Source organism: Anguilla anguilla, chromosome 1, assembly GCF_013347855.1.
Source record: "Anguilla anguilla isolate fAngAng1 chromosome 1, fAngAng1.pri, whole genome shotgun sequence".
Classification (NCBI taxonomy): domain Eukaryota; kingdom Metazoa; phylum Chordata; class Actinopteri; order Anguilliformes; family Anguillidae; genus Anguilla; species Anguilla anguilla.
In genome coordinates this window covers 69642150-69666752 of record NC_049201.1, presented here as the reverse complement: position 1 = coordinate 69666752, position 24603 = coordinate 69642150, and the positions used below count along the sequence as shown (strand labels likewise).

General features: G+C 44.9%; 1 protein-coding gene across 1 annotated transcript; it reads right to left on the bottom strand.

Moving 5' to 3' along the window:
* Window positions 1-4663: 4663 nt before the first annotated feature.
* Window positions 4664-19538, bottom strand: efna1b (ephrin-A1b). Its single transcript, XM_035378543.1, has 5 exons — window positions 19286-19538; window positions 6110-6405; window positions 5671-5736; window positions 5479-5565; window positions 4664-5198 (listed from the first exon to the last, which is right to left on the bottom strand). Exons 1-5 carry the CDS (start codon window positions 19381-19383, stop codon window positions 5074-5076), a joined length of 672 nt encoding a protein of 223 aa, XP_035234434.1. The 5' UTR covers window positions 19384-19538; the 3' UTR covers window positions 4664-5073.
* Between the last annotated feature and the right edge of the window lie 5065 nt (window positions 19539-24603).

The following is a 24603-nucleotide window of genomic DNA, read 5'->3' as shown; positions in this document are numbered from 1 at the left end:
AAACTCCGATGGGCGGGCAAATAACGCTAAACCAATCACAAAAGTGGGTTATGAAGATGTGGCGATGTAGATGTGTAGTCCAGAATTTGTACCGCTTCCGGACTACACTCTTGCCTGTTCATGAATACGTTCCTTCTTTAATTTAGCAACAGCCTTCTAAGTGTTCGCTTAAGGATACATCAGCAGCATTTTACCAGTAATCTGAACCTTCAGCTTAAAACCTGTACTACTCCACCCTGTTGTACGTGTACACGACATCCGTATGATTTGCTTGCAAGAGCATGTTGTCCCGTCCGTTAAATAATCGAAATTGTTTTCAAGCAAAAATGTTTTCGTTGCCTCCCTTCCACTTTGTCTGTTGTATTTGTTTTTTTTGTTTTTTTTTATTCGTTTTTTATTATTTTATTGTAGATGGTAAATTAATGTCTTACCTTAAATAACAACACTGTTATCTTCACCATCATACGTCAGAACTTTAACCCTTTAGACACCTTGGACAGTTTTGTATGTTTGCTTGTATGCATGCATATACGTATGTATGTATGTATGGATGGATGGATGCATGTTTGTTAAGCAAGTAATTTTATTTATCAGGCACATTTAAAACAACTGTTGACCAAAGTGCAGTACAAAGTATATTATATATATACAATTTATGCATGTAAACACAAACACATACAAGACAATGAACAAACTAAAAGAACATTAAAAAACATTAAACATGTATAAATGCTAGGTGCTGTTTAAATCTGGATTTGAAAAGGGAGATGAAAGGGGAAGACCTCATGTTAAGTGGTAGGCTGTTCCACAGCCTCAGAGCAATGACCCCAAAAGCACGGGCACCCTTGAGCTTTAACCGGGACTGTGCAACTGCCAGAAGCAGCTGGTTGGATGACCTCAGTGAACTAGGGGTAGACTGAGAGCAACGTAGGTTGGTAATATGAGAAGGAGCCAGCCCATTAAGGTGCTTTAAAAACAAGAACTAACACCTTGAAATGGATTCTATGGATTCTTGACTGGAAGCCAAAGCAGAGATGCTAAGACAGGGGTGATGTGGTTCCTCTTGGTGCTGGAAGGTAATCTTGCCTAGCAGCATTTCGTACTAGATGCAAGCAAGATAAGAACGACTGATTGACACTACCATAGAGAGAATTACAGTAATCTAGACTGAAAGAGATGGAAGCATCCAATTATTTTCTCAAGGTCATGAAAAGAAAAGAATGATTTTATTTTGGAGATTGTTCTGAGCTGGAAAAAGCTCCCATTGACAGATTTAAAGATCACCTTTTTTCCATTGTATGTTCAAATTTGAAAATGTTTAAGAATTCCAAATAATTTAGCAAAAGCAATTTAGACAGTCCAAACTTCACATTTAAAGTTATGAAAATGTATTTGCCCCCTACCTGATTTCCTCTACTGTTGCATATTTGTCACACTCAGTGGTTTCAGATCATTAGACAAAATGTAATATTAGACAAAGGGAAGCTGAGTAAACACAAAACACATTTTTGTGTTTTTCATTTATGTAGTGAAAAAAGTTCCCAAACTTAATAACTTGAAAAAACTGTATATTCTGTCAAAAGAATTATGGCATCATAATGGCAATACAAATGTTGAGTAATTTTACATATGGGCATTAATAGAAAGTATTTGTCAGCATAAAAATAATGATACAGTAGAGAAGAAAAGAAGAAAAAAAAACATTGACCCCATCATTCTGATTGATCTTGTATTTAATTTGCATGTGGCCATAGATTTTCATCTGCATGTTTTACTGTGCTATTGAGAACATAGCGGTTTATTAATGGGTATAAAAAACTGATTTTCAAGCTGCAGTATTCCATGTTGTCCAAGAGTCCGAGAGTTTTGAAAAAGATGTTTAGAATGTGTATAATCATTAGAGGAGAAAACTGTAATAGGCATAGAGTCTAACAGTCTGAAATTCTGCAGGGGAAAAATGTTACCATTCCATGAAAAAGTCGATCAAATCACACTGACAGAAGTGGAAGATTCTGTCTTCTTCCAGAACAACCCATAAATGCTTGAAATAGGTTCATGTCTGATGACTGAGAAGACCATGGCATATGAATAACATTGATATCAGGCTCCTTAAACCATTGGGAGCTACTTGTGCTCTGTTGATGGTGTCATCTTGAAAGACTGCAGCTAAGAACTGTTTTCACACTATTTTTAATTTCTATTGTATTATTTTGTATTTGTATACTAAATGTATTTTATTCTCAGCCTATTTCAAAATCGTCTCACTATTTTGTGAAACATTATTTTGCGCAGCAGTGTTGGATTGGTGCCATACAAATAAATACGTAAAATAATGATCATTATGCATATGTATCTACCCAGATTAACCCATCCAAAAGAACTATCCATTCAGTTCAATAGTAAAACTATCCATTTTAGCCAAATATGTCCAAATGGTAAGAACATGCTAAAATGGGATACAGCCAGACATGTTGTATGATGGAACATTTTAGGGCACTCACGTATCTCTAAATAGCCCCATTTGAGATTAAGGTGGCCATAGAATTTGTCATGGGATGTGTGGACAGCGTTCAAACACAGCACTGCCGATGGATGTTGAATTTTCTCAAGAGAGAATGAGTGAGTGAATCAGAGGGTGAGAGAATGGTACCTTCGCACCTAGGTGTCAGTTTGTTCTCCCCCCCTCCCCCGCTTTCCCTCCCCTTTCTCCCCTCTGTGTTTGGATGACGCCTGTAAATTCCTGGTTCAGCAGACGTTGTGTTGGCAGACTGTTTCGAGTACACTGTGTGGGGAACGGATGGGAGGTCGGAGAGCCCCAGAGTGCCGCAAGAGGTGGTGATGGGAGATTGCGTATTAGAAGGAAAGTGAGAAAGGGACAATTTCACATTCAAAATAAATTAAAGTACAGCTGTCCCTTTAATCATCTCAAACTAGTACATGTAATTTTTCCCCCAGTCTGACCTGTATCATGGTCACACAAATCTCTACTGCAGGAGAGCAATACTGTACAGGTTGCATTAGGAACATTAACACACATGCAAGTTCTCACAGGCAGGGTCTGGAAAAGTCTTTACTATTAATGACCTGTATTCAGCACAACTTCCATGTTAAAATACATACAGCAAACTATAAACAGCTGCTGTAATTGTCTTGTCATTCGAGCCAAGAGCGCAGGTGTCCTCCTGCGCTGTACTTACTGTGTTCTTTAATGCTGTCGCGTGCACATGGCGCTACTTTTAAAAGAGGGATGAAAAGGCCGCGAGAGGAAAATAAAAGCCACATAAAAGCGAGGGATGGGCGGCAGTGGAGACCGGCATAAATTGACAACAACAACAAAAAAAAGAAGAAAAAAAAAACGATGTGCGAGAGGACAAAGTGGTGCATTCATCTGCGTGACCAGAGGCATCCAGGGTCAAGTACTGTACACACGCTCAGTCTACACAATGGAAAGAATAATGTGTGTGCACAGAGGCTCCTCACACTTCTGTGGCTGGCTTCTGTTCTGCTGCCTGCTGATATGGCCATTGGGACACAGCTGATCCCCCACCGGAGGGGGGGAAACCCGAAGGACATCGAAGTAGTCAAAATGACACAGTTTTTAAATGTTTTAAACATTTTTATTTCATGTGATAATTTTTTTCATATTTTTGTTTTTAACAAATCTATGCATTTTATATAATCTTCTATATGTACACATTTTACATTTTACATACACATGTACAAGATAACACAAAACAAACAACCAAAAAAAAAAAGACATTATTAACCCAAGAGTATTAGTCAGGTACTCTTGCGCCTGTCACTCAAATAAAACCCCTTCGTGGGTTCTGTCATATAGCTGATCGGGTGACTTTAGTTCTGTGCACCAGGTCCTATTCCTCATAAATACTGTATGGGCAAATACATGGGGTGTCACCACTGTCAATTTCTATGGTGCTTTAGTCTTTTGGCTAGGCGTCTCATTTGAGCAATAATCCATACTGGGTGAAGAGGCCCTACAGCAGGAGAAGTCCAGCTCCCCTCAGCCACAGATAAACGGCTCACAGTATAATTCTGCATGAAAGCATTTTGTTCTCTAGTTCTCACACTCACACAGCCTTAAAGCTCTCCTTCCACACGTCGCCTTACTAACGGTAAACAATTTCATTTTTCAAACACAAACACCATGAAAAACCACGACAAAAACAAAACAGAACAGTCATAGGACAACTTTTTTCTTGTAAAACGGTGGTGCAATATTCATAAACATTTTTTTAAAAACAACGTGCTTTGTACACCAACAGTCTGATCTGCCTGTTCTGTACCAGTTAGTCTATCTTATGTTTGCACTGCGCAACACAACATCCCATGTCTGTCTCTGCTGTGTACACCTGAAACAGATGTAGTGTAGTGTGTTTACTGAGTAACACAGTGTCCAGTTGTTACAAGAAAAGCTCATTATTTAAATGCTACATTGAGATTGACAAGATTCAGCATTAGAGAACTTATACACTATGTGCATATATACTGTATGTACAGTATGTAGGCTTTGAAAATTACACATTTGTGAGATGATCACTGTAGTCTTTGGCTCAAAAGGTTAGACGATTATGTGAAAAATAGATCTTATATATAGCATTGAGAGAAATTAAAATTCTAGTTCTTTTCTGTTTCCACCTTTCAGTTATTCCAGTTATTTTCTCCAGTTCATTCTTTTGAGTTTGAGTTTAGTTCCAGCTTAGTCCAAGCAACAAGAATAAAAAGAGAGGGCAAAGGGGGAAATTATCCACTTAAAAACACGGGAAAAATAAGAGATCCTTCCAAGAAAATACACTGATGTCCTTTTTAAAAAAAAGAATCCATTCAATCTCACAAAACGCAACTCAAATCACACGACAAAACATTCTGTTCACACTTGTATAAAAAAATGTGTCTTTTTAAAAAAAAAAGCTTTTTTCCACTCCACTTCACCAATGTCCAGCATTGGCCTTGAAGATTGTTTATGCATTGCCAGGTCCACCACAGACCTCCGTCAATGTAGTCCATTTTCCCTGTAAAATGTCTCTGGGATTTGTAGTTCTTTTTTTCGCAATTTCATTGCAATAATAATGACAGCAAGACTGGTACCAATGTCAAAAGGGCAGACATTGAAGCCAGCTGCACTGCAGAACCTGTTCCCACACTTTTCTGCACTTCTGGAGAATTCACTGCAGGGTCATCTGTGAGATTAAAGAAAAAATATTATAAAAAACAATGCTGAGTAGAGCTGAAGGGTGACCATGCACAGAAACAGTTTAACATCCCATGCACAGAAGCAAAGAAGACAACACAGAATTGAATAATATAAACAAGAAGAAGGAGATGCAAAGGGAACTGGCACTGGCTTATTATCTGTGCTTCAGTGGTGTCACACAAGCCTACAGAGGACACTATAATCCACTACAATCCAACACTGTTTCCTGTTGTGTTCTGCAGTGACAGTAAATCACTGAAGTATACCTGCAGGAAGTCTGTTGGATGAAACGTGCACTCCTCCTCCACCTGTTCCTCCTTCGGGTCCTCCGCGCACCTTGGTTTCCTCCGACCCTAAATGGCACAGGAGAAGGAGTGATCAGAAACCCTCTTAAGAACACGAAAGGAGGTGAAAAGTCTCATTGACACCACACGGGCTACTTTCTCAGGTTCTCTTACCTTTAGGCCCAACGACGGTCACCTTCAGTCGCATGCATTCCTGCCCGTGGTGGTGGAGGGGTTTGGCTGAGGGAAACAGAAACAGGTAAAGTGTTAATTACACATGGGCTTATCCCGAAACAACCCCACCCTAATTACAGTGACTAACGGCGAATGGAGATGATCGCATTGCACTGCCGCACCACCATGCCAGGTAATGTCCTAAATTAAGAGGCCAGGGTCAGCCACTCCTTGACACGTGCAAGCTACAATCCTGGCAAGTTACACGGCAAACTCTCGAGACTATTGCTCATGGGAAAATAAACCTGATATGACGATTGGACGAAACGCCGCAATAATACCGCTGCAACCTTTTTTCAACTGTATTTATTGGCCGAATATGTTCATGCGAGCTGCGGTAATGCTCAGGACGGGCAAGCCTGGACAGGGGGAAACTCACAGATGTAGTAGTAGCTCTCTCCCTGCCGGAACTCCTTGCCGAGGGTGAAGGGAGTGAAGCGCTGGAACTTCTCGGAGAACTTCTCGGGGGCGTGGGGGGCGAAGGGGCGGGCGCACTCCCAGCGAAGCTGGCTGACGGACTGCGAGCGGCAGGCCTCGTAGTCCTCCCGCTCCACCATGTACAGCACGTAGCGCTCGGCCTCCTGGGAAGGCACCTCGCCGCGCTGGTAGTGGGGGCACACGATGTCCAGGTAGTCGTTAATGCGCACCTCCACCGTGTACTCCTCCCACAGGAACCTGGGGAGACAGACAGGGTTTGGGGGGGGGGGGGGGGGGGGGGGGGGGGGGGGGGTGGGGGTGAGTAATGTTGCAGCTACACAGCACCGATAAAGTCGCGTTGGGTTTATCATTTCTCCTTACTGGCCGGGGAAATCAAGAGAGAGGGATGGCCATTAATATTAATGATGGCGGCAGCTGATCTTTCTGCTGAGCCGCAGAGCTCATCTCGCGGGGAATCTGGGGACCCTGAAAGAGAGGTAGATGGAGGCGGGCGTGCAGTGCCCAGGTAGCCACTGATCCCGCCCCCCCCAGGGGCAGACGGATGCTGAGAGAAAGGGGCATTAGTAGTCAGGGCAGCCACGTCGCTGCATTCATCCTGCAGGGCTCCATTCACACAGATGAGCATTCATATCTGCTGTGTGCAGAGACAGCGTGTGCATGAGCCTGGGGGCCAGGACATATTAACACTCACACGCATTAACACTTATACGCACACATTAACACTCACATGCATTAACACTCACACGCCCACATTAACACTCACACACATTAACACTCACACGCATTAACACTTATACGCACACATTAACACTCACATGCATTAACACTTACATGCACACATTAACACTCACATGCATTAACACTCACACGCACACATTAACACTCACACACATTAACACTCACACGCACACATTAACACTCACACGCACACATTAACACTCACACACACACAATAACACTCACACACATTAACACTCACACGCACACATTAACACTCACACGCACACATTAACACTCACATTCACACATTAACACTCACACGCACACATTAACACTCACATGCACACATTAACACTCACACGCACACATTAACACTCACATTCACACATTAACACTCACACGCACACATTAACACTCACACACACACACAATAACACTCACACGCACACATTAACACTCACACACATTAACACTCACATGCACACATTAACACTCACATTCACACATTAACACTCACACGCACACATTAACACTCACACGCACACATAATCACTCATGCGCACATTCAACTGAAAAAAGACATCCATGTGCAGACCCACACACATTCACAAACACAACCACACACCCAACAAGCAACCACACACATACATACATATGTACACACACTCTCGCATGCATGCACCCACATGTGTACACACACACATACACACACAAACATAACTACACACCCACATGCAAAAATACACACATGCATGCACACACAGTGTACCCACGCGTGTACTCACCCACACACACACACACACACGTGCACACACACAACACACATAAAGCAATTGCTTCATGCAAAATTCAGGACTAAACATGCTGTGGACAACACCCTAAAACAGTAAACACAAGTTTTTTTTCACTGGTGTTATCAAGTGAACTGACTACTCTAATACGAGGCTTGTACAGACCCGTCCACCTGCGAGCGTGTGTGTGTGTGTCTGTGTGTGTGTGTCTGTGCATGTGCGTGACAAAGTGAAAAGGAGAGACTGGCTAGACTAGTTCTGTTCTGTTCTGTTTTATCTTATTTATGTATTTAGACAAGGAGAACCCATTAAAGCGCCCACACTCTCCCCCTCAGCCCCACCCTCCCTCCGCCCATCTCCCTGCTATTGTTTTCCTCACGTGAGTCCGTGTTAAAGGCTTTAAGCTTCAGCAACAACAGGCCTCCACGGAAGCTACCATTTAAAAAAAAAAAAAATGTATTCATTTAACAGATGCCCTTACACAGAGTGTCTTACAAGGTGATCAGGAAAAGATGCAATAAGCGAATCTCACAAAGAGCTAGAATAAAAATAATATGGGCACCAACAGAACAGCCCCTAACGCAGTGAACGGACACAGTGAATACACCGTGTCTACACAGTGACACGGTACGCGTTTCTTTCGCCTGTCTGAGCACCTGTCTCTCCGTCCACGTGCCTGTTCCCGAAACTGACCGTCTGTCCGCTGCGTGTCTCCACACTTTCATCTGTCTTTTCTTTCTCTCTCTCTCTCTCTGTTCCACCCACAGTCTCCATCCCCCACCTCCATCAAAGACAGACATATAGAGACAGTCAGACTGTCTGCCTCCCTTTCTCCACTGCTTTCCTTTAGTTTCAAACGGCTTTTTTACGGCGCTTTTTAAGGCGCTATCTCCACGGCCCCCAAACACCTGCGCCCCACGCGCTGCTAGTGACAGCCCTTCCGCTGATGTCCCCGTTACTCCGGTAACCTTGACCACTTTCGGTCTCGAAAAAAAATCTCAGTTTTCAGTCACGCCCCCCTGAAATAGCCTATTAATTCACCAAGGTCCAATGCGTACTGCGTACGGTTAATCGTTTCAGTATACTCCCATGAAAAAAAAAAAAAATCTCTTCTGTTTTAAATACTTCAAAAATGCTTCTGCAAAAAAAAAAAAAAAAATCTGACAGAAATGTGATTTTGCAGGATCATGTGACTGACTATTTGGGCGTTGTTCGTGCTCAGCCGACTATCCAAAAAGCCCAGAGGTTGTCCTCCACCCCAGGCAGTGTAACTGTCACACGCAACTGCCAAGAAAATGTCCCTTATTGCACAGTACCTCTCCTCCCCTGCAATTGGTGCATTTCCATAAAAATGTGCTTTTGCCCAAAAGGGAAAGTGTTGGGTGCATGAAATTTTCTGCAGTGTGTTGAGGGACATGACCCAGATACCCAGATGTGTGTTCTGACCAAAGTGCAGGACAAGAGGTGTTTGCTCCCCCCACTCTTCCCCCCCTCTCTCACTCTCTGTTTTTCATGTTGTTTTTGTTGTTGGGACCCCTAGTTAGGGACAGACACTCTGGCTCCAACCCCCCCCCCCTTTTCCCTCCAACAAAACCCCTGTCTCTGTCCCTCAATTAGCAACAGCCACCCTGTCAAAACAGTCACGCAGGGCCTTAAAATAGAGCCAGCACCCCAGGCTTTGTTCTTCTGTTAAGGTAAAGCTGTGTGTATCTCTGGACACTCCCCAAGCAACGCTGTCTCCAGCGTGCTTCACCAAGCCAACATTTGGGTGCCATAAAGCTAACGACCATAAAGCTAACCACCATATTGTCACAGACTCCCGCAATTTCACACATATTTACCCAGGCTTGAACCATCATTGTTGCCAGGGACTTCCTGTCTGCAACAATATTCATTTTAAAATTTATGTTCCATCCCCAAAATTAAATGAAGTCAATAATTAAACTCAAAATTTTTTTTTAAAAAGTCAATAAGCCAATTAATGTATTTTACTGCTCTGTGAAAAATGAGCTGTCTGAAATTTTAAGAATTTACCCCCCCCCCCTTTTTTTTGTTTTGTTATCCTGCTGTGCCCTGGCACTGAATATGCTTTAGCTGCTCGGTTGGAGTGGACAGCCCGGCGACAGCAGAGCCAAAATGTTTCTTACGGGACAAATTAAGCCGGCTACAGCCTCACCAGGAGAATCGCAGAACCACATCCGCAAACTCCTCCGCCACTGTCATTAAACACTTGTAAAATGTTCTCCTCCTTCCTCCTCTTACCCCTTGCTCCTTTCTTGCAACCCTAATTAAAAGCTGTTCGTGGTATGGTTTCAATATGGCCCTCAAAACGGGAGAAGAGGGGGAGGTTAAACTGAGTGTAATTAAACCCAAAAAGACTTAACAGCTAGCCAGGAGTGGGGGGGGGAGTTACACCACCGTCCCCTACCCCCCAAGGCTCTGCGTTTGTAATGGTGATGGGGCTTTGAATTCGGGAGGCAGAGGAATTTGTTGCTCACAGCCACACTTAAGCATTTGTTGATGCTGTTGAAAATCAAGATTATATACAGTAGCAGCGGTTTTGGAAGTGCTTGCTGTTGAAAAAATCATGATTTTATCAAGGACCAGCCGCATTTTCTCCCCACTCACTATTCCGGCTAACCTCATTCTCCATTCAGCTGCGTGTAAAAAATGACTATACAGAGTGCTTCTTAATCAATGCTTTTTTTGTGTCACGGTTCGGCTGTTTGATGAGGGTTTTTACAATGGAGGTGCAAAGTTGAAGCGGCAGTCAAATGGCTCCGGAGCTGGGTTCAATGGGCCCGAGGCCTGACGGATGAGCCCCCTCCCTCAGCAGTGACCTCAGAGCTCCGTGCTTCAAACGCGCACTGGCGCACCTCCGCGGCGGTGGCGGGGTGGGGGTTGGGGGGGGGGATGGGGGGAGGGTACGACATTCGCACCGACGTGAAAGAAGTTGGACGGCGGTGCAAACAGCAACCTTCCTACTACGCCCCGTTTTCCCTCCCAGGGTCCTGCAGGCCCTGCTCCCGCCCCGCGCCCGCACCCTCGGGGCCCCAGCTCGGGCCATCTGCGCCGCCGGCCCCCCCGGCGGGGGGCCCCTGCCGAACCCGCCCCGGCCCCGGGCCGACGCGCGCACATCTGCGCTGAGGCTCCGTGACGCCCCGGAGCCGCTCCCTGTCTGGCTACTGCTGCGGCTCCATTAGCGGGGAGCCACCCCGGCCCGGCGGAGAGCCGCCGCTGGCCCGACGGAGAGCCGCCGCTGGCCCGACGGAGAGCCGCCGCTGGCCCGACAGAGAGCCACCGCGGCCCGCCAGAGAGCCGCCGCGGCCCGGCGCAAACCAGAGATGGGATACAGGACAGAGATCTGCGCCTTCTCCAAGCCACAGCAGAGCACAATCTGCAGAGCAAGATTAACAAGCGGCTTACAGCGAGAGTGTGGGGTGTGTGTGTGCGTGTGCACGTGGGGTGTGCGTGCATGTGTGTAGTGTGGTGTAAGTGTGCAAGTGTGCGTATGTTTGGATGAATGAGGATGTGCATTTATAAGCATTTGTGTGTGTGTGTGTGTGTTTGAATGTGCATGCATGTGCGTTTATGAGCAGTTTTGTGTGTTCGTATGTGCATGCATGTGGGTGTACACGTGCATGTGTGTTTATGAGCATTTGTTTATGAGCATTTGTGTGTGTGTTTGTATGTGCATGCATGTGGGTGTACACGCTCATGTGCGTTTATGAGCAGTTGTTTATGTGTTTGTATGTGCATGCATGTGGGTGTACACGCTCATGTGCGTTTATGAGCAGTTGTTTATGTGTTTGTATGTGCATGCATGTGGGTGTACACACTCATGTGCGTTTATGAGCAGTTGTTTATGTGTTTGTATGTGCATGCATGTGGGTGTACACGCTCATGTGCGTTTATGAGCAGTTGTTTATGTGTTTGTATGTGCATGCATGTGGGTGTACACGCTCATGTGCGTTTATGAGCAGTTGTTTATGTGTTTGTATGTGCATGCATGAGTGAATGACCCTGAGGTGTTTGAAAGCAGATGGGAGAGCAGCCTTTGGTTTGCTTTCCTTCAGGCCTGGCCTATGCAGTCACTGGTACATCAGTGAGGGGAGTGTGTGTGTGTGTCTGAGCTTGTGTGTGTGAGTGTGTGTGCACACGCATGTATGATGCTGGAATGGGGGGAGGGTGTGGTGGTCCTGCTGGTGTCTGTTTGTGGGGGAGGGAGCTGGTTCAGGGTGACATCAGACAGATAGGGGACAGGGCTGAGGTGTAGCTAATGACACATAATTATTGGGCGTATTGTAAATGTCTCCATTTTGTTATAAAGGCCTTTAAAGTCACGAGTCTCTAATTTCTCCTTTTCTTTTCTTCACCTCCACCCCCAAACCACCGCCCCCCACCTGCACTCTGCCCCCTTTCTGTCTTCAGTGTGTTCTGTGTGTTCTCTCTCGCTCTCCCTGTGGAATGTTCGGGACTGTCAAGGAGGTCGCAGGGGTCAAAGGGCAGGGCCCCGATTCGCACACACTCCCACTGAGTCAGCATGAGAGCCTGCACAACACATGCACTCTCACACTGCTACACAAGACTCTCACTCTCTCTCACACACACACACACACACACACACACACCGAGTCAGCGTTATTTAGGCTAAAACAGATGCATCCTGGAGTTGACACAGCACACAGTCTACTCCAGGGCCAGTCCGTGTGGATCCTTAAACTGGACACACGTCCTGTCACAGAGTACAAGTTTACGGCCTTTTCCTCACTGTGTGAAGTAATAAAATCTGCCACCTTCTCTCTCACTCCCTTTATCTCTCTCTCTCTCTCTCTCTCTCTCTCTCTCTCTCTCTCTCTCACACACACACACACACACACACACATGGCTTGAACTATTATGATTTCTAGCACCACCATCACTACCCCGAAAACTTCAGATTTTAACACCTTTTCGACGAGCAGTTCTTTTCTCTGGGAGAGGACCCTGCGTTAGCGCCAGGGCCCAACACGCTGGAATGTCGGTCACCTAATCTCCCGGCCCCAAAAAGCGGGATTACAGCGCCGAGCCGCGGCTTCGCTCTGCCCCATTCACCGGCACCAGACCCTGTCTAATAGGGGGGCTTAGAGTCATCGAGGACGGGCGAGAGGGACAGAGAGGGCCATTTAATTGTTTCAAAACTGCCGGTTACTTCCATTCATCGGGACTAAAATTTTTTTTAAAAAAAACAGGTTTTAGCATTGAAATGTGTGATATTCAAAGCAGAAAAGACATTGTGGGCATGGGCTGGTTAGCACTATCAAACCTGTTGGATTTTAACTTCCCTTTTAGCCTTTGAGATTGCGTTCCAAATCTCAATACAGCTGTTCCTGTCTCATAAAAGGTAATTCTATGCAATTCAATATTTTCTCTCCTGCCATCTATCTCTGTCAATTCTCACTCCCCTCTATCTGTCCATCTTTTATCTCTCAATAAATCTCTAGTCCTGGTCCCCGCCCCTCCCTCTTTCTCCCTTTCTTTCTGGAAGTTAACATAATATATCGGGCATCTTCATTCACTGTGAAATTTGTAAAACAATCTGTCTCTTTCTTTCGGTTGCTCCTTTTCTCTCTCTGCCCCTTTCATTCCCCGACTCTAACCTCTCCTCCTACTTTAACCCTTTCCCTCCTCCTTTTACTCATACAAATGGACAGCAAATACCAACCGGTATGCTGATTGACACTTGTAAAAATGTAGTCCATACCAACTCGACAGAAATATTACCTAAAAAAAACATTTTCCCCAGGAAGAATTAAAAAACCTCACCATTAGAAAAATAACAGTAGATACAAAAATTCAACAGCTTTACCATAGGGGGGCGCTAAAGAAGTGTAAAAAATATAGTATGTGGAACAATACTTAGGGACTGTGGGAACAGGAACAAATTCAAGAGATTTCACTCAGAAACAGGACAGAGTGCTCAAAATCAAAACCACAACAGGTCGTTTTTACACAATAGCAGTCACGCACACACAATACACAATGTTCACACAACGCACACTTTCATCCACACATTCACACCACAGCGCAGACTGCACCACACCAGTCACAATACAGCCATCATATCCGGGCAAAGTCACACACAATAGTCACAGGAAGACCAACAACCAATCCTTACAGTAATAACTAAAACAATAATAATTATACAGAGGCTTAGAGACTCCTTGATCCTCGGTGGAAGACTGGAAACTACTTGGGAAAATTTTTTTTTAAGAAAACAAGGGGGAGAACCAAAATACAGGGGGGCTGTGAGAAAGTGTGAAGTTGGCACAGAGAGAGAGAGAGAGGAGGAAGTCTGGGGCAGAGATAAGGAAGAGGAAGAGCTGAGAGAGAGTGTGTGTGTGTGTGTGTGTGAGAGAGTGAGAGAGAAGGGGGCTACAAGGATTTATGGGGTAAAAATGAAAAAGATGAAAACAGGTGAGAAGGGTAATTGAACAAATGAAAGGTCAAAGGAGGAACGGAGGAGCGGTCTAGATTCGCAGGAATTCACATGACAAGACAGCCAAGTTTCTATTTACTGTCAGGCAATCATTCACATTAAGAGCTTGGGCTGAGGCAATTTTCCAAGGTTCTACAAGAATTATGAAGCAGGAATACACATCTGCAACAGAGGTGTGTGTGTGTATGTGTGTGTGTGTGTGTGTGTGAGAGACCATGCAGTGAAAGGGTGTGTGTTTGCGTGAGCTGGTCTGTGTGCATGCGCGTCTGTGTGGAGGGCTGGGTTTATTGTATTGACAGGATACGCATTTTCCCGGGAAAACACTGGGTGAGGAAATACGCTTGTCCAGTCAAGGGAGACTGTGTGAGCGTATACACACACACACACACACACACACACACAATTCTAGAGTGGCCTTGTGGGAAACTTCACAATTGCCTGTTGGATCTCTATTTTCACATTTATGCACCATCCATTAACACAGACAAACGAATCCCTGTAGGATTATGATGGGGGAGGTGATACTTGGTGAGCAACCTCAAACCAACAGATTTATACTCTATATCATAACGGTTATCCTCATTACTAGGGGAAACCAACGCTTTTCTATGATTGGTGTGTATAAAAAAAACACAACATAATGGTGATTACTGTGTCTATAGGGCACCAGAGAAGATTACGATTAATCTGTAATCTCTGAGCATTTTCTCAGATTCGGCTCACTAGAAAGAGATTACAGACCAGGATAAGGGAGGTGGGGGATGGGCCGGAGACAGAACAAGACTAACAGGGGTACAAGACCAGCAAAGGGTGAGAAACCAGGGGAGGACGGCGGGAAAGATTAGATGGGAAAATAAAAAGACGTAAGGCCAAAATTAGGCTAAAACCTGGGAACGGACCAGAGGAGAGGCGGAAGGAGAGACGGAGATTAAGCGGAGTAACGTGTAAAATCTCTGCCTCGTCGTTAAGCTCTCGGTACTACCCCAAGCCCTGACTCTCCCCGCCCGCTGGCTCTCTCTCTCCCTCTCAGTGCCGTATGTGCTCAGACAGGCTCTGCTAGCTCTACACCTTAACTTTAAACCTGAGAAAACAAAGAAGAAAAAACACCGAAACAGAGAAGGGAGGAAAAGGAGAGCAAAAGGAGAAATAAGGAGAGTAGGAAATTCAGAATAAGGGGAGCCAGAGACAGCGGAAGAGAGGGGGAAAGCACAGGAACCTGGTCAAATGAAGAGTGATTAATGATTACTTTGCACCAGAATCAATAAAAGTAAAAAAAAAAAGAATCCTAATATTTTTAGAACGGGAGAAAACACAGCAAACGCAGGAATTAGCTAAAATACAGTAAAGAGCATTCAGAAGAGGAAAAATGTGATTATGTGCGGCACAGAGATATATTTGGGAGACAGAAACTGAGAGAAAAGGCTGACTTGAGCAAACAGAAAGGGAAAGAAGGGACCACTGAACCTTGTGCCAAATCTGCCTAGAGGTTTACACTCCGAGCCTGGGAGCGAGGGCACGGGGGGTGGGAGGGGGGTGGAGAGAGGGAGAGACAGGTACAGAACGACAGACTCCCGCTCAGCACAGAGAAAGAGTGTGGGAGTGAGGGAATAGCAGGGGCGTGTGTGTGTGTGTAGGTGTGTGTGTGTGTGTGTGTGTGTGTAAGAGTCGCCCAGACAAACTGACCGAGTCACGTATTGCAACACACTCGGTTATGCAGAACGCTGAGCAAAAACAATGCTCCCTCATCAATCACTGCCAGGCGCTACACGCTACATGCGATTGCGCAAGAGCGCGTCGCAGCATGTGAGCGTGAGTCGAAAATTCATCAGCGCCGGGTAGCAGCGGCTCCGGTAAGGCCGCTCCCTTTACCGACGCCGATACGGAGGCGGCGCGTACGCTGGAAACTTTCCAGTCAAACCCGCTCCAGGGGCGGCTAAATGATTAAGCTGTTAATAACACTGACACACAGCGCAGAGCTCGCTAACTGTGACACACACACACAACGACAAGCCGAGGCACGCAGGACACACAGAGAACAAGACCAGCACGCTGTCAAAAAAAAGAAAGAGACCCTTTAAATAGTGGAAGCACAGACAGACAGAAAAACCGACATCTATCGCAATGGTGCCAACTTGCTTCGGGGCTAATGGTAATAACTGACTAATTTATATGAGTGGGGTAAACAAGGGCTCTTAACCTAACCTGACCACAGACACACACACACACACGTGTGCCAGCCTTAACAACACTGAAGATAAGGTTTACGATGTACTTGTACACAAACTTGCCAATCTCACTCTTTACTATTCAGATACAGGCGTACGTGTCACAACGCGCTGTGTGTGCGTGCTTGTCTATGCATAAGCATATTGTGTGCCAACTACGGCCATCAATCTGTATTAATTGACTGAAATCAGCCCTGTTGAATAAATTAGATAGGCCAAGGCTTTCTAATTGCTTCAGTGGTTGATTGATAGTTGACTCATGCTGGGATGAGAGAGGAAAAGAGGACAAAATTTCCTGAAAAGATGCAGAGCAGGAATGTTTGAAAAAATATATATTCACCACTTTTTTTCAAGGGAAATAGGGATTAGACAGGGGAGGATATTGATGCTGAAATGAAGTTTTAAAAAAATGCTTTTAAAAAGAAGCAAACCCTGCATGCACTGTGGATCAAGGCATTATTCGCAGAACAGATCATTCACAGATGCACAGAGTAGCCCAAGTCTTACGCACAGGGACATAACTTCCCTTTTGTGCAGAGAGCTTTCAGCTGGGGCCATCCTGAGACTCTGGAGAGAGGGCCGGGGTGTGAGAGCGACTCTGGAGAGAGGGCCGGGGTGTGAGAGCACGTCTTCTCTACCCTACGCAGAGACAGACAGCAAGAGCCATCGCCAAAAGCGCCTGCTCCTACTTGCGTGCGAGGGAGAAGGCAAACCGCAGAAAGTAGCAGCGCTGGGGCTTCTAAAGCCAGCTGCTCTGGGTGAAAATGACATAATTCACCAATAACAACAGACACCTACTGTTAAAAGGTGAGATGTGTTTTTCCCAACAGCCTGGGTCCCGCCAATATCACATTCTGGTTTAGTTTCGACCTGCGTGTCCATGTATTTAGGGTTCGAACCAGCAATGTCAGCTTTTTACTCTACACCTTGGCTCTACTGAGTCTGTCTGCACATGGCACAGACTGGCTACGCTGTGTGTGTGCGCGTGCGTGTGTGTGCACGTGTGTGTATGTTTGTGTGTGTGCGTGCACGTGAGTGTGTTTGTTTATCTATTTAGCAACCGAAAGAGGGATTTAGGTCACGATTTGTATTGTTTTGGTTACGCAATTAAAGTTGCACACCGAATTTACTCTGCAACCGATGATAACAAACAGACACAAGATTCTGCTCTGTACCCGACTTCTCCCTCCTTTTTTTCCTCTCTCAGTCCCACTCTTCCCTACACAACTCCAGCTCTCACATTTCTTCCTCTTTATCTGCGATTCCCTCGGTCTCGTACGACCTAAAAACTCTGGAGTCTGATTTCCACCCCTGTCACTCTCACTCTCTCCACTTCCTTTTTAGCACGACCTAAAAAGTGGGGTTCAGATTTCCTCCTCTATAGTCCTCGCTCCACTATTCTCTTCTTTTCTTCATTTTACCACCTGAAACATGGGAGGTTATGTTTCTGTCTGCCTTCGCTGCCCCACTGCAGTGATGATCTCTGAATGAATCCTAGAGTTGTATAATATTAAGGTGGACTTACAATGTTGCACTTATAATAGTATTGCAAAGTTCCAGCAGTGATTCACATCCTGCGGCTCAGACCTGGACACCTTAAAACCCTCCGCTGTTCGACTGCAACGTCTTCCTCCCCACAGCACTGTCCTGTTAGCTGCATCTGGTAGCTACCTTGTGTACAACTCTGACACACTATCATAAATTCTCATAAAAACCAGCGCACAAATGAAAATGGAGATTGGGGTGCGCATATTGGCTGACCTTGGACAGAGTAGTATTAAAAATGCTGACAGTGCTGAAAGGTTTAAAGTGCTGCTCTTGTCACCCAAGATTCTGCAAAAGAACATTTTTTCTTTCTCTAGGTCCACAGTAAGATGCCAATAAATCGCACAGCGCTCTGTGCCTACTCACTCTTCCTAGTCATTTGTATCGATCCTGGCAAAAGGTCGTATTTCATTCTGACTTCACAATCGACTGTATAAAAACAGAATTACAAAAACAACAGGAAACGTGAACTGGTGAGTAGCTAACACCACTCACAAACCCAAACCCACACACAAACCATCCACCCACCCACAAGCACGCACGCACACACATACACACTGCATTCTACCTGTGAGACGCGTCTCTTTGACTGCAGTTAAAATTCAATTTAACATTCTAACCCAAGCCAATTGAGACTCCCAGCAGGAATTGACAGAGCAGACATATTTACACTGGCATACGCGTACTAATCGAGTCCGCTCATGTCTGTCTATTTATTGCGTGCCTGAGTGTGCCTGTCTCAGTATATTCTACGTGAAGCTATATATAGTGTGTTCTCCGTCTGTCTATCTGTCTGAGCATGTATTTGTCGTGCACAGCACAGTCACTGTGGTCATATGGAAGCTTACATCCACAATGTCCGGACAGATTCGCTGTCCTAACGTTATTAACGTCCAAAACTTTGAATAAATGTGATAAGCCGGGAAGTGGAAACGGGACGCATCCACTGACCGACCAGCCTGGAAATACATCATGACGCGTACAGGGATAATAGCTGGACAGTAAACTTCATTACCTATGGGGTGCAGCGGTGTAGAGTTTGCAGTGCGTCTAGAGTATGTGACAGCAATGCACAACGCACAAAGTGATCTGCGTAAAGGCGCTTCAAAACTTCGTGAAAGCACGACCCAGTGGGCAACTTCTAAACAAGCGGTAGGCTACATAAAATCCTGAAATTGCAAACCAGATACGATACATGAACGGAATGCAAATGAAGAACTTGAGAACACGTGACAAATATTAGCACGTAGTTAATGTTTTTGCACTGTGCTACTATATAAGAACATAGTGTAAAGTAATGAGAACTGAAACAAACACTCTGTGTGTAATTATTTTCATGCAATATTCGGAGTACTTACTTGGGATTTGTGCTATTCCAAAATACGCTATGCCTCTCCGCGGACACGAACCAAGCGCCGACACTCACTGCAATGAACATCAACCAGACCAATTCCATTGTAGATTTGTGCGCAAAAAGCCAAATAGAAATTGTAATGAAAACGAAGATGTGTGTTATGTCTATTCACGAGTTGAACTAAATAAACTTTAAAAAGAGCGTTCCGCTAATATGGATTTGAGGAAAACAATCCTAGCTGTTTTTCAATAATTGTTTCTGTCCTGAATGTCTAATGAGAAACTGCCTTGCCAGTTTTGTTGAAGAGCTTACTCGATGTAACCACGCCCCTTCGTGTTTTAAAGCCAATGACTGAAGAGGAAATCTGAAACTAGGGCCTCCTGGAAAAAAATACAACCAATATGCCACCCCCCTTTGCAGTTATAGCCAATCCTGAGAGATCTGTATAAAACTTATCGCGCCTCTTTAGGAATATATGAATGAATTAAAGTGTGGTTTGTTATTGATGTTCTGGTGTGACGTTGTGCGCCAGATTTTTAGAAAATTTCTGTCAACAATTATCAAATACCGTTGGTTGCCTGAAAGAATATTTTTTCTGCACAAAACACGCCATCCATGCTTTCCGCATCAGCATCATCATCATCATCGAACCCATGTTTGAACAGTTCACGCCATTCAAACTGATCGCAATACTTATTTTATTTGTCCATGATGTATCGCTATGTAGCATATGGGACACTTGTTCATTCATCATTATTATTGCCTTCCTTTCTGTTTCGCGTTTTGGTTAATATTCCCCTGTATCTTATTCCATTCAACCCAGCATCTCCTCTGTGGTATCTGTATTTGCACTGTCTGTCTCTCTTTATTTCTGTGTGCAAAGCCTCCTCAATCCAATACTCTCCCTCTAGCGAAAAGGAAAGTGAGTGGCACATAGGTGTATTTTATAGTTACAATATCACAGCACACACACAATATGATATCACATAAGCACACATAATCGGTTACACAGGGGACACAAAGAATTATTTGTATTACCTTTCGCCCTCAAAACACTGTATGTTATCCTTGGATGGTTCCAACCAATCCTTCTCCTCTTTCTGCAAAACATTATTACATATAACATTTCTTTGTGTTTCTTGTTTTGGACCATTGTGTTAATATGAGAATACTTACCGAGGGCCCAAGAGTAGTGGGGACCTGACCGCACGGGTTGAAAATCCAGGACTTCTACTTCCTAACCCCACACTCAGATTTTTGGCAAATATAACCAAAAATGCATGCTTCTGCTTAACGGCTGGCTAAAATGCCTCCTTACTACCTCAGCTGAAAACAAGGAGTGCCAGGAATTAGATACCAAGAGCCCTAAAGTACAGCCTAATTTACATAAATACACAAATAAACATAACATCAGATATCTAAGGAATGCATTATTGATATGTGTCAATGTAATGAACATTTTATTAACATATGATAAATCATTTTATTCAAAGATGCTTTTATAGAGCAATTTGGCTAACTGAAATTATACATTTATTCACTTCTACAATTGGGCACATGAAAATCAGATTTAAAAATCCGACAGTACTTTTTTTTTAGCCTACACATTAGAATTGTCCTAAATGTTGGGTGTGTGTGCGTGCATATATGTATTTATTTTATGACAACCTGGCCCCTGCCATTAATTACACATCCACACAGACACAGTGTCTCCTCCACGTGTCGCTCCTGACACACTAAATGACCTCTCCGGCACAATTATTGGGCTTAATTAGCCTGCACCACCTGGAGACCGAGGAGACAGGTATAGACCCAGCAGGGCTCCGGCTCCCCCGCTGCAGAGTGGTCAGCTCTGGAGCAGACCGGGGCTGCTGGGAAGGGCCGGAGGATGAGCGAGGAGGAGTGTGTCTGCTCGCTGTCCCCCGCTAGGCTGGGGCAGGCACATACACGCCTGTCTGCCAGCCCTGCGGTCTCCCCGTCCTCCTCCTCCTCCTCCTCCTCCTCGTCCTGCTCCTCCACAGGCCAGAGAGGGATCAGGAGGTGTTTTCCCATCAGGTTTCGGTGCTGTGGCCTGGCCGGTGGGGCCGCAGTGTTGGCTGAGGGTCTGGCCTCCTCGGCAGGGGCTCCTGGTGGTTGGGACACCGTCGCTATGCCCTGCAGTTGTGTAAGATTTTGCGAAACACTGTCCCAAGGCTATTATTCCAGTTGGACTCTAAAAGTGTAGGGCAATATTTCACGAATGTGTCTTCCTTTATGTTTGTCCTATTCCTATTTCAGTTCTCTCTCTCTCTCTGCTGGTTGTTATGAAACTTGTTTCAGTGCGTCAGTAGCACTTGTAAACATTGTTGTTCAACACAGGCAACAACTTACAGTAATTATGCAACAATAGTAATGACAATTGTGATGACAACAAAACAACATAGGTAACACTTAGCTTCTCTCTCGGTCTCTCCCTCTCTCTCTCCCTTTTGCTCTCTCTCTCTCTCTTTCTATGCCCTCCTTTTCTTATCTCTCTGTCTCCCATCCATAAAGCGTACTGTTCGGCTGACGAACAGAAGCTTCTGCAATGGCCTGAGAATATTCACAGCCCAGCAGTTCAGCAGCATAGAGCATTCACACATTCCCCAATTAACATCACGGGTCTTCCTGCAGCAGCGATGTCAATGGGATCCCGTATAACCCTCACAATGGCTGATAATCAGGTGATAGTTCGCATAATGGCCCATGAGTCCCTAATGAATCAGGTTGCGAACAGCGTGACAGTGTCTTCCAGAAATCCCACTAGTTTCCTCTGCTGATGTTGCAACCCCCCCCTCCCCCCCCCCCCCCCCACACCCCACCCCATACCTCCCCCCGCTCCACCCACTACTTCTGTAAGCCCACAATGCTGCAGCTCTGGGCCTGCAACCCTTCTCCCCAGCTGCCCAGTGAAAGTTAGCCCTGCTCTGATCCGCGGCAGAGCTTGGAGGAGGAGGAACAGGAACTAGCGCTTAAGGGCTATTTCGATGCCTCCCACACATTCATTCATTATGAGTATGGAAGCTCAGCATTCCGTGAGTGCAATCCACCGCTGATTGCATTGATCACTGTACTGAATGATACTCCAAGGCAGAAAAAAAAACTGAAATAAGGGCCTAACTAGGATAAATTATGCCCCAGTCCATGTTAGTGTCAATGTGATACATCATAGTCATCAATGAAAAGATAATGATGGAATAGTGTATCATAAATCATAATCTATATTTTTTGTTCTCAAAGAAAACGTGGTTTCTTGTACTTTTGTTGGTTGTTACGGAACTTGTTTCATTACGTCAATAGCGCTTGTTGACATTGTTGTTCAACACAGGCAACAACTTACAGAAATTATGCAACACTAGTATTGACAATGGTAATGATAACAAGAACAACATAGGCAACACTTGGTTTCTCTCTCTCTCTCCCTCTCTCTCTCTGCAATTTTTTCCTCTCCCCCACTACAGATGTTCCTTAACCTCCTTGGGTTGTGCACCTGAATGTAATTACATGTCTGTAATTATGATTCCTGCTAATTGCATGTAATTGGCATGGAGCTCCAAGATTCCAGCAGCGCTGCAAAGAGTTTCTCCGGCTCCTCTGGAGGGGAGGAGACAGAGCAGAGGGGAGAGAGAGAGAAAGACAGACAGAGAGGGAGGGAGAGGGGTGGAGGACAGGGTGGTGAATGGTAGAGGGATGGAAAGAGGGAGAGGCAGAAAGAAAAACAGAGCCAAGGCAGAGGATAAGATAAAGCACGAGGAAGACTCAGAGAGCAGCTAGAGAGCAATAAACAGAACTAGAGGGAGATCTTGCCATGGAACTGAAACAAAAGACTCCAGGGGTGTCAGCTCAGTTTTGGTCCCCTGCCCCAGTCCTGCCCAAGAGGGAGAAGTGAGCAGTGGGGATGTTCAGGGCTGGTGAGAAGAGGGAAAGAGGAATTCTACACTGTCATTAATATCACTTTTCTCTTCTCTCGTTCCCTCTATTTTCTCCATTTCAAAATCTTTCCTCTGGTGTTTTTATATAGTCCTCACATAAATATGTTGCCTCAAACACTGAAACACTTTTTTAAAGCTCTTCCAATGGTAAGTCTCTGTGGTGCCTGAGCAGCAGTGTTTCCCATGCTGAACTCTGAGGAGAGGCAGGATGGGGGAGAGGGATATAAACTAGAGAGAGAGAGAAAAAAAAAAACAGGTAAACAGGGAGAGGGAGATATCATGGGAGAGGTAGAAGAAAGAGACACCGGCAGAAAGGATGAGCAGTGAAGCCAAGGGGGGGGAAAGAGAAACACTGAACAGCAGTGGAAGAATGAGGGAAGCGTGAAAGGAAAAACACACAGAGAAAGAAAGAAAGAAAGAAAGAAAGTGAAGAGAAAAAGGGACGGTAAAGGAAGGGCGAGAGGGAATCGGGACCACGGTAAAAAAGCAGGAGAAAAAGACAGGTGTGAAAAGAGAGAGTGCGTTATACAGAGAAACAAAGGGTGAATAAACAGGAGGCGAAGGAGAGATGGAGGATTAGTTTTTAAAATATTTCACAAAGACAGAATTGGGGCGGGCAAAGATTCCATGCACCCCACCCGTTCCTGCGTGAGGATGAGGGTGCAAGACACGCTATCTTCCCTCATCTCTCTCTTTTTTGTCTCCCCCTCTTTGTCTGCATTCCCCTTCTCGTTTCTTCTCCTATACTCCTCTTTACATTTACTATCCGTTCCTCGGTAACCACCCCCCCCCCCCCCCCAAATGCAACATCTACATATGTGTTCAAACATATCGTGTTCGAACAATCATGCACACACATGCAAAAAAGTTGATTTTTGTATTTCCTTTTGCAATGAAAGATGAACCAAACCTCTAACTACTGACAATAAACTAGATTTTTATGCAAAAATATTTGTAATAAAACAGCAACAGGTAGTGTAATCATGACTTGTATCATGTCAGTGATGCAAGTATTGACAACAAATATTGAGTGCAAATCCAAAATAGTCATGAAGGGCATTTCCATCACTATCCTTATAGCAACGTTACAGCATTTATTATGGGTGTCATTGCATTTTCACACGTAGACTTTATGTTTGTCCGCGAAAATGCGAGGACAGCTTTCTAAAATGGAAGCATTAGCTCGCATTGGCGCAGTTCTTAAAAGATCAGGACTACAGGCATCCTTCCTTTCAACAGCAGTTGTGCACAGTTGTGCGCACAATTTCCTCCTGTAGGGCAGCATAATTATTTTCCAATGTAAACGATCATTAGTAACAGTGGGTGCAGCCACAGTCAATAAGATGAGCCCCCCAAAAAACCAATCACTCTG

Coding starts and splice junctions, on each gene's coding strand:
- efna1b (XM_035378543.1), bottom strand. CDS start 19,383: ATGGAATTGGTCTGGTTGATGTTCATTGCAGTGAGTGTCGGCGCTTGG. Junction 6,406..19,285: donor TGGAATAGCACAAATCCCAA/GTAAGTACTCCG, acceptor CTGTCTCCCCAG/GTTCCTGTGGGAGGAGTACA. Junction 5,737..6,109: donor AGAGAGCTACTACTACATCT/GTGAGTTTCCCC, acceptor TGTTTCCCTCAG/CCAAACCCCTCCACCACCAC.